Raw genomic sequence first — 18,844 nt, 5'->3', positions numbered from 1 at the left:
CGTGAAATGTTTAAATAAGAGTGTTCTCTACGTCTCAAGTTACATTTTATATAGATATTTGAAAATGAGCTTGTAGTCCCATTGAACTAAGTACTAAAAGTTGCATTTTCACAATTGTCTGTGAAAATTAGTTTGCATTCAGTCGAATGGCAAATCCCAATTCACGACATGACGTGATTTTCGAAAATTTCACCCAAAAATGTGGAAATTTGTTGTATATGAAATTTCACCGTAGTGGAAATGGATGGAAACTGAATATTCAACAATTTGACCCTGGCCAAGCTGGACAATGCACGCTAGTGTATTAGTATATGTATATATATGTATGTATGTATATGTATGTGTATATCTGAACAATGTCTCAAAATAATTTGTCACTTATTCGTATGTGCGTATCCCAGAGATACACGAACAAAGCGTCGCTGGCTGAATGTTTAAATAAAATCGATAAACAACAAATATATATTTAATAAAAACAAAAAAAAAACTGAAGGAGAATATGAAAAAAATACAGTAAACACTCTTGTAGACGCATTGCTCTTTGGCCATTTACCTTTAGCAAACGTTTTAGGTTTTTTTAGTTTGTACAACTAACTATGTATATTCCATAATTATGATATATATCTATATGTATATGTTTATTATATTGCTCCATAAATTATATATAATTATGTATAACTGCTCTGCTATTCTATTCTATATACACATATACATATACATGTTTGTTGCCTTTCTATTTGTTTTGTTTGTTTTCCTTTTCCATTTCCTTTAGATTAGTATTTTTTTTTTTTATTTTTGTGCAGGAAACAAATTTGTTGAGCCGCAACAATTGAACAATTGAACAAAATACATAGAGAAAATGTTAACATATTTAATTAATAAGCAAATCATTTGTATTCGTATTTGTACAATTTAAATAGCAACAAAAGCAACAGCAGCATAATTATTTCAAAATTCAAATCGCAAAACCTCAAGCAAATATTCGTGAAGAATTAAAAGCCGAAACATTCCTTGAAAACGTAATAATTTCAAATTGAATATCAATGTTTTCTTACATATTAAATATACATAACGCAAATAAATAAATAAATTAAAAAAAAAAAAAACAAAAAAAATACATTTACAACAAATATGCGCCTAATTCAACAATTAACAACTTTATCATAAAAGAAAAACAAAAATCAAAAAAATCGAAAATATAAATATTTAAAAACGCAAACAAAACGTGCGCTTCATATAGCGAGTAACTACTGTGCAGGCAGTAACAAGGCAACAAAAAACGAAGGGCAAACGAAAGAAATCAAAAAAACGTTAATAAAGAAGCGCAAAAGAGAAACCAACTAAAAACAAAATAAGAAAAATGAAAAAAATACCAATTTATTGAAAATAAAAATTGCATTTTTTCCCCTTTTAAAAAAAAAAAAACAGAGTTTCAACTGTTTCATTTTTGGGTTATCTTGTGCCGCATTTTGTTGCATTCCTCTTTGTCGCTCATTCGTAAACGTTTTCGCCGTCAAGATAAGGTTGCGTGCATTTTAATATCCATTGAAAGCGGGTAAAAAGTCTTGATATTTGTTTTCTTTTCAAAAAAAAACTCATTTTCGTATCGAAAACATAGATCGAAAGTATTTTATTTACAGAATACCTCCCTCTATGATCCTTAAAATTGAAAAGAATCTCTTGTGCTTTGTTATATGTATATGAATGAAAATCATTTTCGATCCCTGAAAATTTCATTAAGTATGAACTATAAGCACCCAAGTTATTCAAGAACGCAGTTTCCATATATATATATTTATATATATATCTGATAAGTCTTACTATTATTTTTGTATTCTTTATGTTCTTCCATTCGTAACATTCGACTAGAATGTTTGCGAGTACAGCACGTCATAAACGTTTATTTCTGTATTCTTTTATGTTCTCGCATTCGTAAACTTTCCACTGCCTGTTTGGTTCGCATGCAATGAAATAAGCAAAGATTTCCAGGGTATGCATAGCTTGGCATTTGATTTTAACGTAAACACATGCATAAATCAATTAACTGGGCCAAATTAAATGCCGTAAACAGTCGCCGACAGCTGCGTGCAATTGGAAATTTCGCGCACGACTTGTGCTTGACCCCCATTAATAAGAGAGAGAGCGAGAGGGCGAGAGTGAGAGTGAGAGTGGAGAGAGAGAGAGAGCGAGAGTGAGCCAGTGAAAGAGAAAGCATTGCATCAGAATTTACCAACAGTTGTGGCTTTGGCTGAGCGCGTGTCGTGTCTACTCTCCTGACATTCGTGTCGCCTCACGACTTGCTCGTGCTCAAATTAACGCATATCCACGTACTGGGCCCTCAATTCGTATGCGTATCGATTTCTAATCCAATTCATTCCAGTTGGCAGTTTTAAGAGCTGCTTCAAAATTTATGGGCATAATATTGCGAATGGGTTTTATTGGCGCCCTCGATTGGCCTATAGAGCTCTATCAACTTATCGCCGGCTGGTTGACTGGGACTATGGGCAACACATGTTCGTGGTTTATTTGAGAAATTAGTCGCATTTTGCATACCCTTTAAATTTAAACTAAATTGTACAAGTTCGAACCTAACAGGCTTCTAACTGGATTTGTTATCAATCATAAATCGAATGTTTAAATACGAAACAAAATCCAGCTTTTGCTTGCTTTGCTTTGCTCATTGCCTGACGCTTGTAATTCCCAACCAGTTAAAGCTTCGAAACAGCTGCCGTTTTGTTGGCTCTAGTTAACGTATTTAAAGTAAGAGCCGAACCCGGCTGCAAAATGTATGTACTTACGTATATATGTATGTATGTACGTAAGTATATATGTACGTATGCATGTGTGTCTGCATGTGTGACTACATGTATGTCTGCATGTTATTCCTTTGAAAACTCTACCCGCTGCGCTGAAAATTACTTCAAACGTAAAACGCCCTACTATGCGATTCTCAAGAATTCAAGTAGGTCCTGCAGATTTACATGCTTTGGTTTTAAGTGTTGTGTAAAAAAATGTGTGCTGGTCAATTTATGGACATTCTTTCTCTGTTTCTATGTAAGTATATGTATGTGTGTGTATGTATGAATGTATGTATGTATATATGTATGTATGTATGTATGTATGCATGTGTGTATGTATGTATGTATGTATATATGTTTGTATATATGTGAGTATGTATGTGTGTGTGTGTGTGTGTGGCTGCATGTATGTATGCATGCATGTTTCTATGTATGTTTGCATGCGTGAGTCCATTTATGCATATGTATATTACAAACGCAGACTTAAAATACGAATTTATGAATGATCTTCTTCTTCAAGTAAGAGCGGGCTCTTTTAATGCATTGATTAGGTTGGAAATCTACTAAACTTAATCACTGCTTACACTCTAACTCCAATTAACTCTCTTGCGTTCTCTTCCTCCCTTATAGAAATGCAATATATGCAAATATATCGTATGCCGAGATGTAACCTTTATAGGGTATCGAGTGTAAAGAAAAGAAAACCTATAAGCATTTCACGCTTGTTACCAATATTTGATCAATTGTTGCGATTAACTGGAGGTTGATTAAACGCTTTATAGCCACTGATAGCAGACCAGACCCGAGACGCAAATCGAGAGAAAGAGAGGGGGAGAGCGTTCGGACAGTACGAGAGAGAGAGAGAAATAGAGAGCGAAAGATATTGTCAACTAATTAGCTGTGCAAATTCTGAAAGGAAAAAGCGATCAGCACATGTTTATTTTTCGAGTGGCCAAAAAACAAACCAAAAAATAAGAAAAAAAAAATAGCTGAATTTAATTAACTGAATCAATATGAACATGGCAAATAAACAGATTATTAAACACGGGTCGGCCCAGTTAAAAGCGATGCGTACAACGCGTCGTATGCGTAATCAGTGCCAATGCCGATAATCGCCATCGTGAACGGGATGATAATGTTCATGATAATGATGATGATAAGCACAGCAGCGAGCGTTGATTAAAGTCAAACACTCTGCGACACAATCGACGGCGGCTTTATGGCCCCTCCGCACACCTTCCCCCCTCCCACACACCTGCAGCCCAGAGACAACTCCCTTCTGCTCAGCTGCTGAGCTCAACGTCGCGCTCTCAACGCTTGCGAGGAAGGCAGGGGAGAGGGAGCGGGGGAGGGAAACTGGCATGCGATTTGGCCGCGAGTCGCAACCTGGACGCGTTCGCGTGCACACGTACATAAGCCCCGTGTTCGACGTGCACATATATATATATATATATAAGTATATATCGCGCGTGTAAACCTGGTTAGGGAGCATGTCACAGACGCCGCTGCGTGCCGCGCAGGCGCTCAACGGGCAGGCTCAGGCGCTGCCCTATGCAGACGAGCAGGACGAGGCGGTGGCGGAGGAGGAGGAGGAGGAGGCGCAGGCAAAGCTGCTGCCCGTGCGCAAACAATCGCTGGGACAGCGTCGCAATGTGGAGCTGCCGCATCTGCTGGTGCTCAATGAGCGGCCCGTTGAGCCGGAGATGTGTTCCCTAAACTCTGGCACGCCCACGCCGCCAGCGGAGCGGGAGCGGGAGCGGGAGCGGGATCACTTCGGACCTGGACTGCGTCGCAATTCCATATCGCTGCCGCAGGGCATTAATTCGCTGGATTTGGAGGCGTTGCGTTTGCGGCATCAGATGCAGGCGCAGGAGGCGCTGCACGAGGAGAGCCAAACGGAGAGTGTGAGTAGGGGCAGAGCAGGGCTGGGCGAAAGGTGGGAGTTGGGAGGTGGAGAGCGGCTGCAGAGTGTAAAGCTTAAGACTCATTTTTCGAGGCTCGAAACTTGTTTTGCACTCACAAAAACAACCAAATAAATAACAATAAAAAGCTCATTAGGCGAACTGTTATCTCAGCAGTATGCTTGCAAATCACACGCTTATTAACATATACTAAAAAACCTAAAAAACACTCAACTGCTACACAGTGCTGTCAAATGTTTCCGCTTAGATCGGTTTGCTGTTAAAGTTTTGGTTTTTTTTTTCTTTTTTCGTCTGCCCGTCAAAAAAGTCCCTAAACAACTTATGTCATATGTCATCATTTTCCTCATCATTCTCCTCATCATCATTATCATTGTCGTCATCATTCTCCTCATCATCATTATCATTGTCGTCATCATTCTCCTCATCATCATTATCATTCTCCTCATACTCATCGTCATCATTATCATTCTCCTCATACTCATCATCATCATCATCATCATCGTCATCGTCATTGTCATCATTTGTTATCGCCATCATCGATCTATTCTAATATGATTATTGCGGTTCATCTGTTTTCTTTGCCATTTTATTTCTCATGTTTACACTTGAAATGTAATTAATGTGAATTGCAAATATTCTGCGGTTAGAACATTTGGTCTGGTATACGACTAGCTAGATACCCAGTGATTGGCAGCGCTTCATATTGAGACTGAAATCCAGTTTATTTAATATTAACTAAACTTTAAGCCTGCAAAATATCACAACAAGGAGCATAGTAGTGCCCTGGTTGGGCTTGCCCGACTGGCAGATACCCTGTGGCCAGCGTCTGTACTCCTCACTTTTGTCGTGCTTCTTGCCTTTGGCCCCTCGTCCCCCCCTTTGGCACCTCGTTTGTCTATAGCAAATGTATTAAGAAGAGTTTGCTCGATTTTCTGCTTATCACTTGTCACATATGAAAACCGAAGAAGTCGCGCATACCCGCTTTACAAGTCTGCAGCAGGGTATATGTACACACTGGCTGGCATATTGCATTACGCTAATAACACTGTGCAACACGGCAAACAGAACATAAACCAGGCCGAAACTGCGCATTGTATCCATAAAAGAAAAATGACTGCCTTTATCATTTCGAGATTACAATAAATTTCAACATTTATTATACTCGTTGGTTCAAGATTCTGAGCTTGTATTGCCTCTTGTAGATATAAATATCTGCCACAGTTGAAGAGAGCTGCGAATGATCAAAATTTGGATCTACATAGACTATAGATCAAACTTCTACCGAAATAATGTTGCCTGCGCCCACTAAAGAGGGTGTGGCAAATCAAGGGATATATCCTTATGTACTGAGCTGGGGGCCTATATATTTTGGGGAACTGTACTGGGGGAACTGGGGAAGTAATTCCATTTTTTATCGTCTATATATCGAACTTTATTCGCTTCAAATTCATTCTTTTGCTTTTGCTTTTCCCTTCGCTTCTCTTTCTGCTACATTTTTTAGCTAGCAATAAATGTTATCTTCTTTTCACCTAAACTGATCCATTTTATATTGGTTCAGCCCTAAAGTAAACACCATATTTTTTGTATTGCGATTCGCGCCTAAAGCAACTGCAATATTTACCTTATGCGAGTTTTCGTACATATTTGAATGTCTTACAAATATATTCTCTTTCGAGTCTGTGCACTTTTTTATAAAGTATTTTGAGAGAATTATTGCATATGGCAAATATAATATAATACATATAATAATTATTATAATATAAGAAATATTTGAGAAATATTTGTATAATATCTTGCAAGAACATATTTTACAATTAAAAAGCTTTCGCACATTCTCAAAACAGTGTTGAAAAGGGATATGAGAAATATTGAAATACTGCAAATATTTCTTCATAATTTTGTAATTACATAAATTGTTTTCCTTTCGAGCTTTCACAAATTCTGAAGAAATATTGTAATATGATAAATATAAAAAAAAAAAAATAATTACATATCCTTCGAGCATTCGCATTTAGTCAACACAGTGTTGGAAAAGAAAAGGGGAAATGAAAATATCGACTACGCATGGAAGCCACCATTTGAATTTTTAGACCTTAAAAAAAAGTTTAGGATGATCAAAAAATTTAGATTTCAAACCTTTAAAGAAAATATTTCGAAAAAGAGTCTAAAAAAGCCTTAAAAAACCCTTAACCTAAGCACAACACTATTTGGTAAACACAGTGTTGAAAAAGGCAAGGGGAAAGTAAATATTATACAACAGAATAAAAGAGATTTATGTATTCTTTTCTTTTGAAAGAATTATTGCAGTTCAAATATATTTTTAAAAAGAAACATACTGCTGCTGCCGAGTAACTGGGCTCAGCTATTTGCAGAGCAGTTTTGAAGAAATAATTAAAATAAATAAAAGATTTAACTGCTTTAGTCAAGACGTTAATGCAGCCTGCCACTCAACTGTGCATGGAAGCCACCGAAATTTATGCCTATCGAAGCTTTTTGGAACTCAATTTACAAACCCTTAACTTGAGCTAGTCGCGATCTGATTGACCAGTGCTGCAAAAGAAATGTTGCGAAACGCTTAATTAAAAAGAAAAATGCAGAGAACTTTTCAAGAAATATTGTAATTAACAAAAGAGTCTAAATTATTATCGAGTAAAGCAAAAAAAAAAAATTATATCATATAGTCTTCATATAGTTGTTCAGCAAACTGCACAGCAGTTAAAATTCATTGAAGAAGGACAAAAAAATGCTGACCAGCTCTTCGAAGACTTCAAAGCCAATAGCTACGATAGGATGTTGTTGTATTTTAAGCCTTTCAAAGGCATTAGAGCCCCTTAAGATTACAATTTTCAATAACTGATTATATGAATAAGCCACGATTTGGTTAACCCAGTGTTGGTAAAGAAAAAAAATATACTCTCCAATACGAAAAAAAAGAAATAAAAATATAAGCGCAAAATAAAAAGACCAAAAAAAAAGCTAGTCTGCTCCGGACGAGGCGTCAAAGCAGACTGAGTAGAAAAGCAGCTGCACAATCAGACCTTTGGATTTAGAGTCTACTAAGATGATAGTGATGTGAGTTCCAAATGAAAATCGATAGCTTTTATCGGCTCGAAACCGATATAATCTTGAAGTATGCTATAAATTAAATATGCCTATAAACTAGCCTAAGAAATCGGCTGCAATTCGATGCCTGCCATTATTTTCTATAGACATCGGTCAAAATTTCCCAACTCCATAACTAAATATAACAAAATTATCCAATTTCCCCACTAGTATGATATATAATATTTGCTATAATATGCTTAACATAATGCTCCCTGAGGACTCTACTCTGGGGCTCAGTAAAGAGTTTCGTATTGTCTTCAAGTCGTGGGCCAATATGATTTATGATTATGGCACAGCCGGGCAAACAAGGGAGGACCCAAAGCCGATAGACTGTTATTTATGGGAAGTAGTTAAGATTAAATGCTAAATCTAGTCGGCCATAATTATGGAGCATGCCGCCTTGACTAATTTACGAGTCTGTCACGGCAATTTCTCGGCACATATCAAAACCAAAATTGAGTCGCCATTGTATCAGAGCTGCGAGGGTGGTCAAAGAAGTATTAATATATATAAATATATATGGAAATATACACAATAATCGAATCTAAAAGACCCTTAATAGTTGTGCTCATGTTTGTCTTAGGCAGCCTTGAAGGCCCTAACGATTTAAAGTCTAGCAAAGTCTATTCAAAGTCAGAAAAACGTTTACGAATGCCTCACAAAGTAAACTCCGAAATAAAGTAATCGATTCTGTAGGGCGTCAGCTAAAATAGTAGATGGTAGATATGTGTAACTAGTATGTGCCGTAAATGATTTATTTAAGGTTTTATTTAAAGCTAGAGCTCATTTTTGCTTAGCCTATTCAAAAAGTCTGATGCCGATATTAGGTATACTAATAGGCCTATCTTGTTGCTGGCTCTGTTGTTATGTCTGTATAGATCAAATCGGTGAAATATATTTTCTCAGTGACATAGGACAACATTTATAACATTTTTAACACAATATAAGATAATTTAGAAAAACCTAGTTAAGTGTGCTTTAGTCAGAAGCGCACGACTTGTAAATTCCCTAAGCACAATGCTAAGCTGTTGAGTTAGCCAAAAAGTCAAATATTCCTTGGCTCTAATGACAAACTTTGATAATCTTGCATGCATGTATGAACGTATGTATGTATGTATGTATGTATTGTGTATGCATGTATGTATGTGTGCACGTATGTATGAATATATGCATGTATGTATGTGTCTAAGTGTGCATGCACGTTACTCTTTTGAGAAATTTAGGCATTCCGCTGAAAACTACTTCAAACGTAAATAGCCTTACTACGCGATTCTCAAGAATTCAAGTAGGTCCTGCATATTTTCATGCTTTGATTATAAGTGTTGTGTAAAAAAAAGTGTGTTGGCCAATTTATAAACTTCCTTCTTTGTTTTTATGTAAGTACTTATATGTATGTATGTATGTTGTATGTATGTATGTATGTATGTATGTATGTATGTATGTATGTATGTATGTATGTATGTATGTATGTATGTATGTATGTGTGTATGTATGCATTCATGCATGTATGTATGTATGTATGTATGTATGTATGTATGTATGTATGCATGCATGTATGTATGTATGTATGTATGTATGTATGTATGAATGTATGTTTGCATGTATGTATGCATGTATGTATGCATGTATGTATGTATGCATGTATGTATGTATGTATGTATGTATGTTGAAAATTTGGTTATTTCTTAATATACAATGTACATGTTAGCTAGCCATAAGAAGTTATTGTTCCATAAAGAAAATGTCGTAATCCAAGCTATCAGGGCTCGAGCCCGAGCCTAACAGTTAAGATATATGGGAATGAAAGAGAATCGAGAACCGTTGCCACTTTCAACGTGATTGGGATACAAAAACTACTGCAATTGAATTAAATTTTGCCATAAATCTCGCTTAACTACATCTGAAAATTTGTATTTGAGGAATTCATGGAACTGCCCTCGTAGCGCGAGCGGCGTGGCAAAAGTCTCAATGAAATTGTGAGAAATGCGAAGCCGAAGCTTCGTAATTAATCACTCAGGAACGAGTGCTCGCAGTCGCCATGAAGCGCGACGTCGAGCGATTAAACAAGCGCATACCAATACACACACGCAGACACATACACACACACACACACACGCAGACACGCACACACGCCACAGATAGCAGATGGGAAGCAAAGCCCTCGTCATTTCTAATATGCGAGCAATTATCAAGCGGCCGGCAAAGGCAGCAGACGACGGTTTGAGCTGCGGACTCGCAGATCTCTGTTGGGCATCGCACTGGTCGGGATCAGGAATTGTTGCTCTCCCTCCTGGCGATGAGCTCGCCCAGCCGGAGCAGCCGCTGCGCGCTGCAGGATGCGGACCAGGACGAGACGCAGCGGCTAACTGCGGTCAAGGCAGGTACTTAATACGGCCCGATGCCAGTCAGAGCCGAACTGAACTGAACCATTGGGGTTTACGGCTGGTCGAAACCAGTTTTCAGTCAGGAAACGGGCACACTGAGCGCATCTTATAAATATGCATTACAGATGATTGCGCATACGCCGCGTTGCGCTGCCGAGAACAAAACGAAAACAAAGCACACGAAACATCTTCAAAATATATAAAAACAAAAGAAAAGAAAACTATATATATCTTCGCTTGAATCGAACTTTGTGACTTATTTACAGATGGTCGACGATGCCTCAGCCTCCAGCATGGGCACGCCCACAACGATTATGGTGATTCCCAAAGCGAATGACAATGCCAAGCAGGAGGACGATGACAGCAGCGATGAGTTTGGGAATGCCAAGAAACCCGTCCATAGGTGAGCCGCCTTTCCAATATCATTCCCAACAACTATTTTCCATAAATATTTCCCTGCATATATTTCCATAAATATTTCCATATTATTTAACTGCGATCTCTGATCATTTTTGTCACCTGCTTTATGTTTTTTCAATAACAGTTCACAAGCTAGTGCTAATTGGCCATTGTTATGAACGCATTAACGCAGTTGTTGCCACATGCTGTACTGCCAGATACCCTGTAACTGTAAATTATCTCAGTTTATTGGCATGAGCTGGGTTTCCCACTCACAATGTGAATACCGAAAACTGTTTTGTAACTTACAGGGTATATATCTAAAGCAATACCGCATATCAAGGCCTTCTTGAGGTTATTATTGTGTTAAATATGCTCGGCACGCGCGTTACATATTGCTGTAAATATGCAATAGATTAAATTTGAAGCCAATTGCCGAGTATATTTGATGTGGCAAAAGAGTACAGGGTATTTGAAAACTGAACGTTTTTGGAAAATGGCAAAAGATTTGTACGTTAATATAGCAATCCAATCCATCTGATTGTAAAGGTCACATAAGTCACATAAGAGAGTGCATCAGAGCCTAATTGTACAGGGTATTGCCAAGTCGCGCAAAGTGCAAAATAAGTGCAAGCTCTCTTCTAACTGTAGATAAATGCTTAAGCACAACACAGGCACATAATGGAATACACCTTATACAATTTGTACAGGGTATTAAAAAGTTGAACTCTCTCTATAGAAGCTGAAGAAATATTTGTCTCTACGAAATCGTATAATAGCTTTTCGTCGGCCTTCTCCAGAGTAATGCACGGAGTTCAACCAAACTATATCAATATTCAAGTAGTACAGGGTATCTTAACCTTCATCAATTGAGTTAAGCGTAAATAGAATCTGGCTTGTGCATATAGTAGACAGATTAAGATAGCCTGCGAATTCGCGCAGGGTATCGAAAAGTTAATAATGCTCGGTAATCAACTTGCACACATGGCATACCCTGTAACTCAAGTGTTCCCCATTTCCAAGTGTAACTATCTGGCAGCACCGATTTGCTGAATATGGCATCACGTGCTCATTGCTTGTCTCATGCCAAAGTTCAGGCTGCAATTAAGTTAATTAATTTGGATTTGGCTTCTTTTTTTTTTTGTATAACAATATTAACAGCACGCCATTTGCCATTCACATTCAACTGTGGGCAAGGGAAGCGGGGAACGGGAACCGGGAAACGGGGAATAGGTAATTGGGAACGTGTCATTCCCAACATTCCAGCTTTGAAGCGTTTCCACATTTCAACGTAAGTCGATCGCTTTACGGCTAAAATTAAATTGCACGCATTTTCAGTTACAGTTAGGAACCAACTTTGGTTCGTTCGCCTTCAATTTTGTTTAGTCAATTATCGAAAATTGCTGCTTATAAACGTGCAATTAACTTTGGTATATATATTTTTTTTGTATAGCTAAATTAATGCGTCGAGCCAGTTATTTATGGCTGAGAAAAGCGGCAATTAAATGTGAAACAGGTGACAACACAGCCTCTAAGTGCTTAATGATTGGATACCCTGTACTCTAGTCGAAAATCGCAATGTGCAACAAGAGATTTAGTTGGCTTAAAAGTGTCAGAAGACTGTTAAGACTGTTTGTTTATTTCAAATTTGTTGTTAAATCTGTGTACCCTTTCTAAAACTCTGTAAAACTTTCTTCACTTTGTTAACATAATTAACATAATGTTAATAATAATAATAATAATAATAACAAGTAATGATAATGTTGATGATAATCTTAAGAAAAGGAATAATAATAATTTAAATATGTTTAGCTGGGAATCACACATACTCAGCGGCGCATTCCATACACAATCGCCGATCGATAAATTCATTTCATGTTTATCGATCACAACGATCGGCCGCCATTTTGGCGTTGCATTTCGACCCATTGTAAGCTAAATTGATGAGGCTCTCAGTTTCGTATACACATATTAAAAGCTTTTAATTTCTTTTAGCACTTTTTGCTGTGCTGAAGCCTAGAAGGCTGGCCATCAAAATTGCAACGCCTTGCCACAAATATACACTTAGCGTACATTTTAAATTTCAAGTCTCTAGCTTCAAAACTGGCGACAAAATGAGCCAATATATTCGTGTAGCAGAGCATGAAATCATTTAACATTGTCTGTTAAGTGAAATCAGTTAACAGCTCTGTTAACACACAGCGCCGTTAACAGAGCAAACGCTGCGCTTGCGCTTTCAACCCCTGCGCGGAGGGCGGCGACAGAGCTCAAGCTTTTTAGGAGAAACGCGTAGGTGTGCGTGTACGTGTGCGTGTGTGTGTGGGTGTGTGTGAGAGAGTAATTTTGCAGTTTAAGCGAATTAATGTAATTGCAGAGTCGACGGCGACGGCGACGATTCGTGGGCGGGGGGTGAGGGCAAAATCCCGCTCGCTGTTGATAAGTAAATCAAAAGGCAGATGGAAAGGCAGCAGAAATCATGTTGTTGTTATTGTTGTTCGTGAAAAGCGACAGAGTGTATATATGTACTATTATTATATCAACTCATTGTGTATATATGTATGTGCATATGTATATATCTGTCGCATCTGTTGTATCTGCTGCTCAAGCTGTGGCTGTTACTATAATTGTCTCTGTATCTGTATCTGTATCTGTATCTGTATCTGTATCTGTATCTGTATCTGTATCTGTATCTGTATCTGTATCTGTATCTGTATCTGTATCTTGAAGTCTCAGCAGCTCAGTAGATAATTGTGATTAGAGGTGATAAGACGAAAGCGCATAGCTCGCCGCAACATAGCCAGGCACATTGTCATTTTAGTTATAGATACAGGTAAAATATTACACATAAAATACATATTTATGCACATAGGCGCCATGTATCTGCGTATCTACATTTTTGAGCTGTAATTCGTGCTAATTTTGTGCTGAAACAAAGTTTATTTATGGCCCCCAGAGGCGGCCTTATCGCACCGAAAGCGGCGCCTATATATAATTGTATAAATAAATATATGTATTTTATATATAGCATATTAATATATACTTACATACTTGAATAGTACGAGTCATATTTAATATCAGGGGTCGCTCCCAATTCACGTCTGGCACTGTCTCGGCTCTAGATAGGCCGCAAAAATGGGTCAGACAATTGTCCCAAGTCTTCCAACTCTCGTACACCCGTCCCATATAACTTGGTACGAGCTCTTTGCTGAATGAAGTGTAACATGCGATTGGCCTTCGGGCTTTTTTTGTACGCGTGCCAGATAAGCGATAATAATATATTCCCAACCATCGCTAATCATATTCTTAATCGCAAGGCGTCGCAGCCAATTCCTGGTATACAAAGTTCTTTTTATACGCTGAACCGATTGACAAAAAAAAGGATGTGTTTCATTAGAGCGACAAGCTGAAGCGCGAAGATCTCGAAAACTTAAAGTTTTTTCTTTCGATAACTTCTCTTATGTTCACAATATCGATAAATATCGAATCGATTGATCGGTTTGGTTTCTTTAGGCATAACTCGAAAACTATATGAGTTAGATACAAGAATATTGGTTTGTACGCTCTTGTGAAGCATATTTAGACTGAGGACATTTTACTTTTTGGATACCTTTTCCAAGATCCCCAAAATACTGGAAAAGGGAAACCACTTTTAAAGGCAGAGCCTTGCGCTTTGGTATGCACACACTTTTGCATCCCATCAATTTTATGAATATCCATCTACAAAGTTCTTAGTTAGTCAGGCATACCTTAGGGTATCTTCTAGTCGAGCAGCCTAGCTCATAGTTTATTAGAACCATGGTATAAGAGAGCCAGAATCTCAGATATATATATAGCTTGTAAATTGAGACGCACTTGTAGAATGTGGATGAATAAATATAAAAACTAAATTGAACAGAGGCAAACAAGTTGTTTATGCCCCCAATAAATAAATAAATTAATATATAAGAACGCAAATAAACGTATTTATAAATATTAGTTAACAGCCAAAGTTGTTCCACCCAATGCTCGAAACTAACTCGTTTTCGACAGCAATATTTCTAATGCCAATATATCGATTTATTTACTGTGCACTAAATAAAGACATCTCAGATACGCAGACAAACGCTTGTCAAAATTGTCATAAATATTAGTTGAAGCGTATCCCAGCTTGTTGTCTTTTCGTATCCGTATCTGTATCTGTACCTGTATCTGTATCTGCGTAATTTACGACCAGATATCATGTACAGACTTGGACAGCTGAAGATCGGTTGAGCACACAACAGTTATTGCGATCATAAACATTGATCACTCACTCAGTGATCGATAAATATGACTTTATCGATAAATAAGACTTTATCGATAAATAAGGCTTTATCGATAAATATGTCTTTATCGATATATATGACTCTATCGTAAAATATGACTCTAACTTTGTTAACTTTGTTTTTAACTCTCGACAGGGATCGCTTCCGCAGCCGCAGACGCGCCTCGATTGCACCGCTGCCCGCCCTCCGACTGAACAGCAAGGAGATGTTGGCCAGCGATTTTGACACCCACAGCTTGGCCAGCAACCAGGCCTCGATCACAAGCGTCAACTCGTTGGCCAGTTTGCTGCGCGAGAAGATGCAGGTGAGAGAAAGAGAGAGAGAGGGGGGAAGAGAGAGAGATGAGATAGGTTTAGATTACATGAGAGAGGGATGAGATGAGATTAGATTAAATGAGAGAGAGAGAAGAAATGAGAGAGAGAGAAGAAATGAGAGAGAGATAAGAAATGAGAGAGAGAAGAGATGAAAGATAGAAGAGATGAGATGAGAGAGAGAAGAGATGTGATGAGATGAGAGAGACAGAGAGAGGAAAGGGAGTGAAGAGAGAGAAAGCAAGCGAAGAGTTCAGAAAAGCTGCGGAAAGTAGAAGATTTAAAGAACAGAAGAAAGGAATACTCTTAAAAGGAAAGAAACGAAAAGAGAAATTGAAAAAAGATAAAAGAAAAGTTTAAATGATAAAGTAGAATGAAGATAGATAGACTAAGAGGAAGACGTAGATGTAAAAAGAGAAAAAGTAAAATGAAGTTAAGTTAAAAAGAGAATAATGTGCATAAATAGCTGCGTTTCATTCTCTGCATTCGGAATGTGCCAACATTTATCAGAAATTATTAATGAAAGTAAATGTTGAGCAACATTTCGAATGACAAGTGGAATGCAGCTCGTTTAGTTTAATGATCATTTGCTGACAGGCCTTTCCACAGCTGATACGGAAAAAGAAGCGCGAGACAAAGGACTACAAGATCAAGATCTTTGTGATCATAATGTTCTTCATCATTATCTTTCTGGTAAGTGGATTAAATGGTTTAATCGAAACGATCTTCAGGCTCACGAATGTCGTCCGTACAGATTGGCTATGCGTACATTGCGTACCATCACCAGGTGCTGACCCGAAGCTATTTCCAGAAGATCAAGTTCAATTCGAAGGATCGCATCTTTCGCATACTGAGCCACGAGGACAAGGAGGTGATATCCGGCCACCTGGGCGTCACACTGGACAGCGACACGGCGCCGTTCCACTGCCTGGAGAATCATCGGCGCAGCGACGGCAGCGTCTGCATCGAGTGGAACGGCATTGCCCGGCTCCACCTGAACTTCGAGGACAAGCAGGTCTTTCGCTGTTATACGCTGCAATGGCAGGCTTTGAGGCCGGGCCTGTTGCCCACCGATTGCTACGAGCTGAAGCGGGACAATGGCTTGTGGTTTGGCGGCGGCATCACCAAGGGCCAGGAGTGGTCCCTCAGCTATGCGAACTTTGACTTTATGCCCTACGCCAGCGGCGATCACAAGGTACATCAGTTCGGCAACGCGGTCAAGCGCTACTTCATCAACTCCATAGGCGTGGCGATGCAGGTGAGCGAACGCACGCCTCTCCAGCTGGGCATCAATCGCACCGAGAACCAGTTCTGCCTGCGGGCGGCCAACGATGATTTCACCTTTGTCAATCGGCTGACGCCGCTGCCCCAGCTGGACTACAAGATCTGCACGACGGAGGATATGCGCAGCCTGCATATGCTGATGACACAGCAGAGCCTCTGGGATGGCCTGACCGAGCAGGATATTGCGGAGCTGCATTCGCTGCTGGAGGAGCCCGTCTGGCGTATACCGAATCAGGCGCAGCGCGACAATCTGAACGAATCAATTATCTGTGACTATTCGGAGAATGCCATTGCCATGGGCCTGGGTCACATTGTCATCAATGAGTTCTGGCAGGAGAATATTGGCGATTTCACTGTGGATCGCGTCCGCTTTCCCACGCTCAAGGACACCATCGATGTGCTGCATCGGCGCGGCTTTAAGGTCGTCTTCACCATCCAGCCGTTCATCAGCACGGACAGTCCGAACTTTAAGGATGCGGTCGCCCGCAAGCTGCTCATCTATGAGCGCTACTCGGAGCGCAGCATACCGGCCCTGACGCGCTACAAGAGCAGCTCCAGCGCCGGCGTTCTGGACATTACGAACAATGCCTCGGTGCCCTGGCTGCTGGAGAAGCTGCAGCGGCTCAAGGATGAGTATGGCGTAAAGAGTTTCTATTTGGACTTGGGCACCGGCTACAATCTGCCGCATTACTATCAATGCCGCCAGCCGCTCGACAATCCGGACATGTATGCACGCATGCTGACCAGCAGCCTGGAGAGCGCCGGACTCATGGCCGTCTCCACGGCCAGTGTGGTGCCAAAGCCGCCAACATTCCTGAGCACGCCGCCGGCGAATGCCACGTGGGAGGGTCTGCGGGATACGCTGGCCGCAGTGCTCAATTATGGCGTCATCGGCTATCCATTTGTGCTGGCCGGCGCCATTGGCGGCGACTATTTGCTGCAGCGTCCGCTCACCAAAATGGTCTCGTTCTATTCGCTGGCACAGCCGCCGCTGCCGGATGCCGAGCTCTTCATACGCTGGCTGCAGTTGGCCACATTCCTGCCAGCGATGCAGTTCAGCCATCTGCCGGATGAGTACCACAGCGAGCTGGTCACACGCGTCGCCCAGGAGCTGAAGGAGGTGCGCCAGACGGTGGTCATAGCGCTGCTCAAGAAATATCTCAGCCCCTCGATGAACGAGGGCCTGCCGCTGGTGCGTCCGCTCTGGATGCTCGATCCCCATGATCCTGCCTGTCTCATTGTCAGCGATGAGTTCTCCGTCGGCGAGGAGCTAATCGTGGCGCCCATCTTGGATGCCGGTCTCGAGGAGCGTGAGGGTAAGCTCCAGCTTCCCGACAACCCACAATTATATTCCAAATTGATTCCTTTCGCACTTCGGTTTTCAGTTTATTTGCCGCAGGGCGTCTGGAAGGACGGCATCGATGGCTCTCTGCGCAAGGGCAGCCGCTGGATGCACGGCTATCGTGTGCCCAAGGACAAGATTGCCTATTTCCGCAAGATGCCCGACAATACGCGCTTCTAAGCGTCCACAGCTCCAGCTTACACTCATCTCTTGTTATTTTAATTGTGTATTATTATTGTATTTTTATTTTTTTTTTTTCTGTTCTTATCTCAATATACAATATATATATATAGATAATACTACATACATCATATAAACAAATGTTGCCTAAGCTCTGGGCCTAGTTTCTAGAATCCTTTTTTTTCCTTTTTTTCGTTTTGTATTAAGTACATTATGTTATGCCCTGCATGCATTAGTTATTTGAACTAAATATAAACAAAGTTTATCGTCGTTTTAAACATGATATGCGCTTCCCAAAGTTAGCTCAGATTTGAAAATGTATTAAAACTTAAATATTTGATTTGAAAAATGTATTATGGAAAATTCGAAAGTCAAATTAAAGTGCAATTAGAGGGCAGGTTCCTCAAAAAATGGATACTTAAAATTCTTCCTTAAGAAGTCGATACTCAAAGGAAGCCTTTTGGAGGCCTTACATATAATTCGATATTTTCCATAAATCACAACATTTATACACGAAAAGTGGACAATTTTTATTTATATTTCTCTGTTACTGGTTCCCTTTGAAGAAGCGAAATCGATTTATCGAAAATATATTTCTATTTGCACATCTCTAATTGCCTTAGATCGATATCTTGCGCAGCATATGCGCCAGATGGCGCCACCTGCAGGGCACACGCAAATTATGAATCGATAATTATTAATCGATAACATGACTTATCAATAACTACACGTATAATTCGAACTTGTTAAATAAATATGTAAAACTGTCTGGGTTTCAAAAGCAGCTCACTTAAATTAGCTTTCTATTTAATTAT

At 39.6% G+C, this 18,844-nt stretch overlaps 1 protein-coding gene across 5 annotated transcripts; it reads left to right on the top strand.

Annotated features, from left to right (window-relative positions):
- The first annotated feature begins 4,203 nt into the window (after nt 1–4,203).
- On the top strand, nt 4,204–18,769 carry LOC115768578 (myogenesis-regulating glycosidase). 5 transcript variants are annotated; one of them, XM_030713220.1, is made up of 6 exons: nt 4,204–4,702; nt 10,476–10,612; nt 15,048–15,216; nt 15,833–15,916; nt 15,978–17,823; nt 17,893–18,769. In XM_030713220.1, the coding sequence occupies exons 1-6, from the start codon at nt 4,289–4,291 to the stop codon at nt 18,027–18,029; spliced, it is 2,787 nt and encodes a 928-aa protein (XP_030569080.1). In that variant the 5' UTR covers nt 4,204–4,288; the 3' UTR covers nt 18,030–18,769. The 5 variants fall into 5 exon arrangements, with proteins under 5 accessions (XP_030569080.1, XP_030569079.1, XP_030569081.1 ...); XM_030713219.1 differs by having other exon boundaries at nt 15,821–15,916; nt 17,893–18,768; XM_030713221.1 differs by lacking the exon at nt 4,204–4,702 and adding an exon at nt 10,011–10,202 and having other exon boundaries at nt 15,821–15,916; nt 17,893–18,768.
- Nucleotides 18,770–18,844: the final 75 nt, after the last annotated feature.

The sequence above is a fragment of the Drosophila novamexicana genome, unplaced genomic scaffold (assembly GCF_003285875.2).
Source record: "Drosophila novamexicana strain 15010-1031.04,08,12 unplaced genomic scaffold, DnovRS2.1 tig00001842-arrow-arrow-pilon, whole genome shotgun sequence".
NCBI lineage: Eukaryota > Metazoa > Arthropoda > Insecta > Diptera > Drosophilidae > Drosophila > Drosophila novamexicana.
This window is presented reverse-complemented; position numbering and strand designations above follow the sequence as displayed.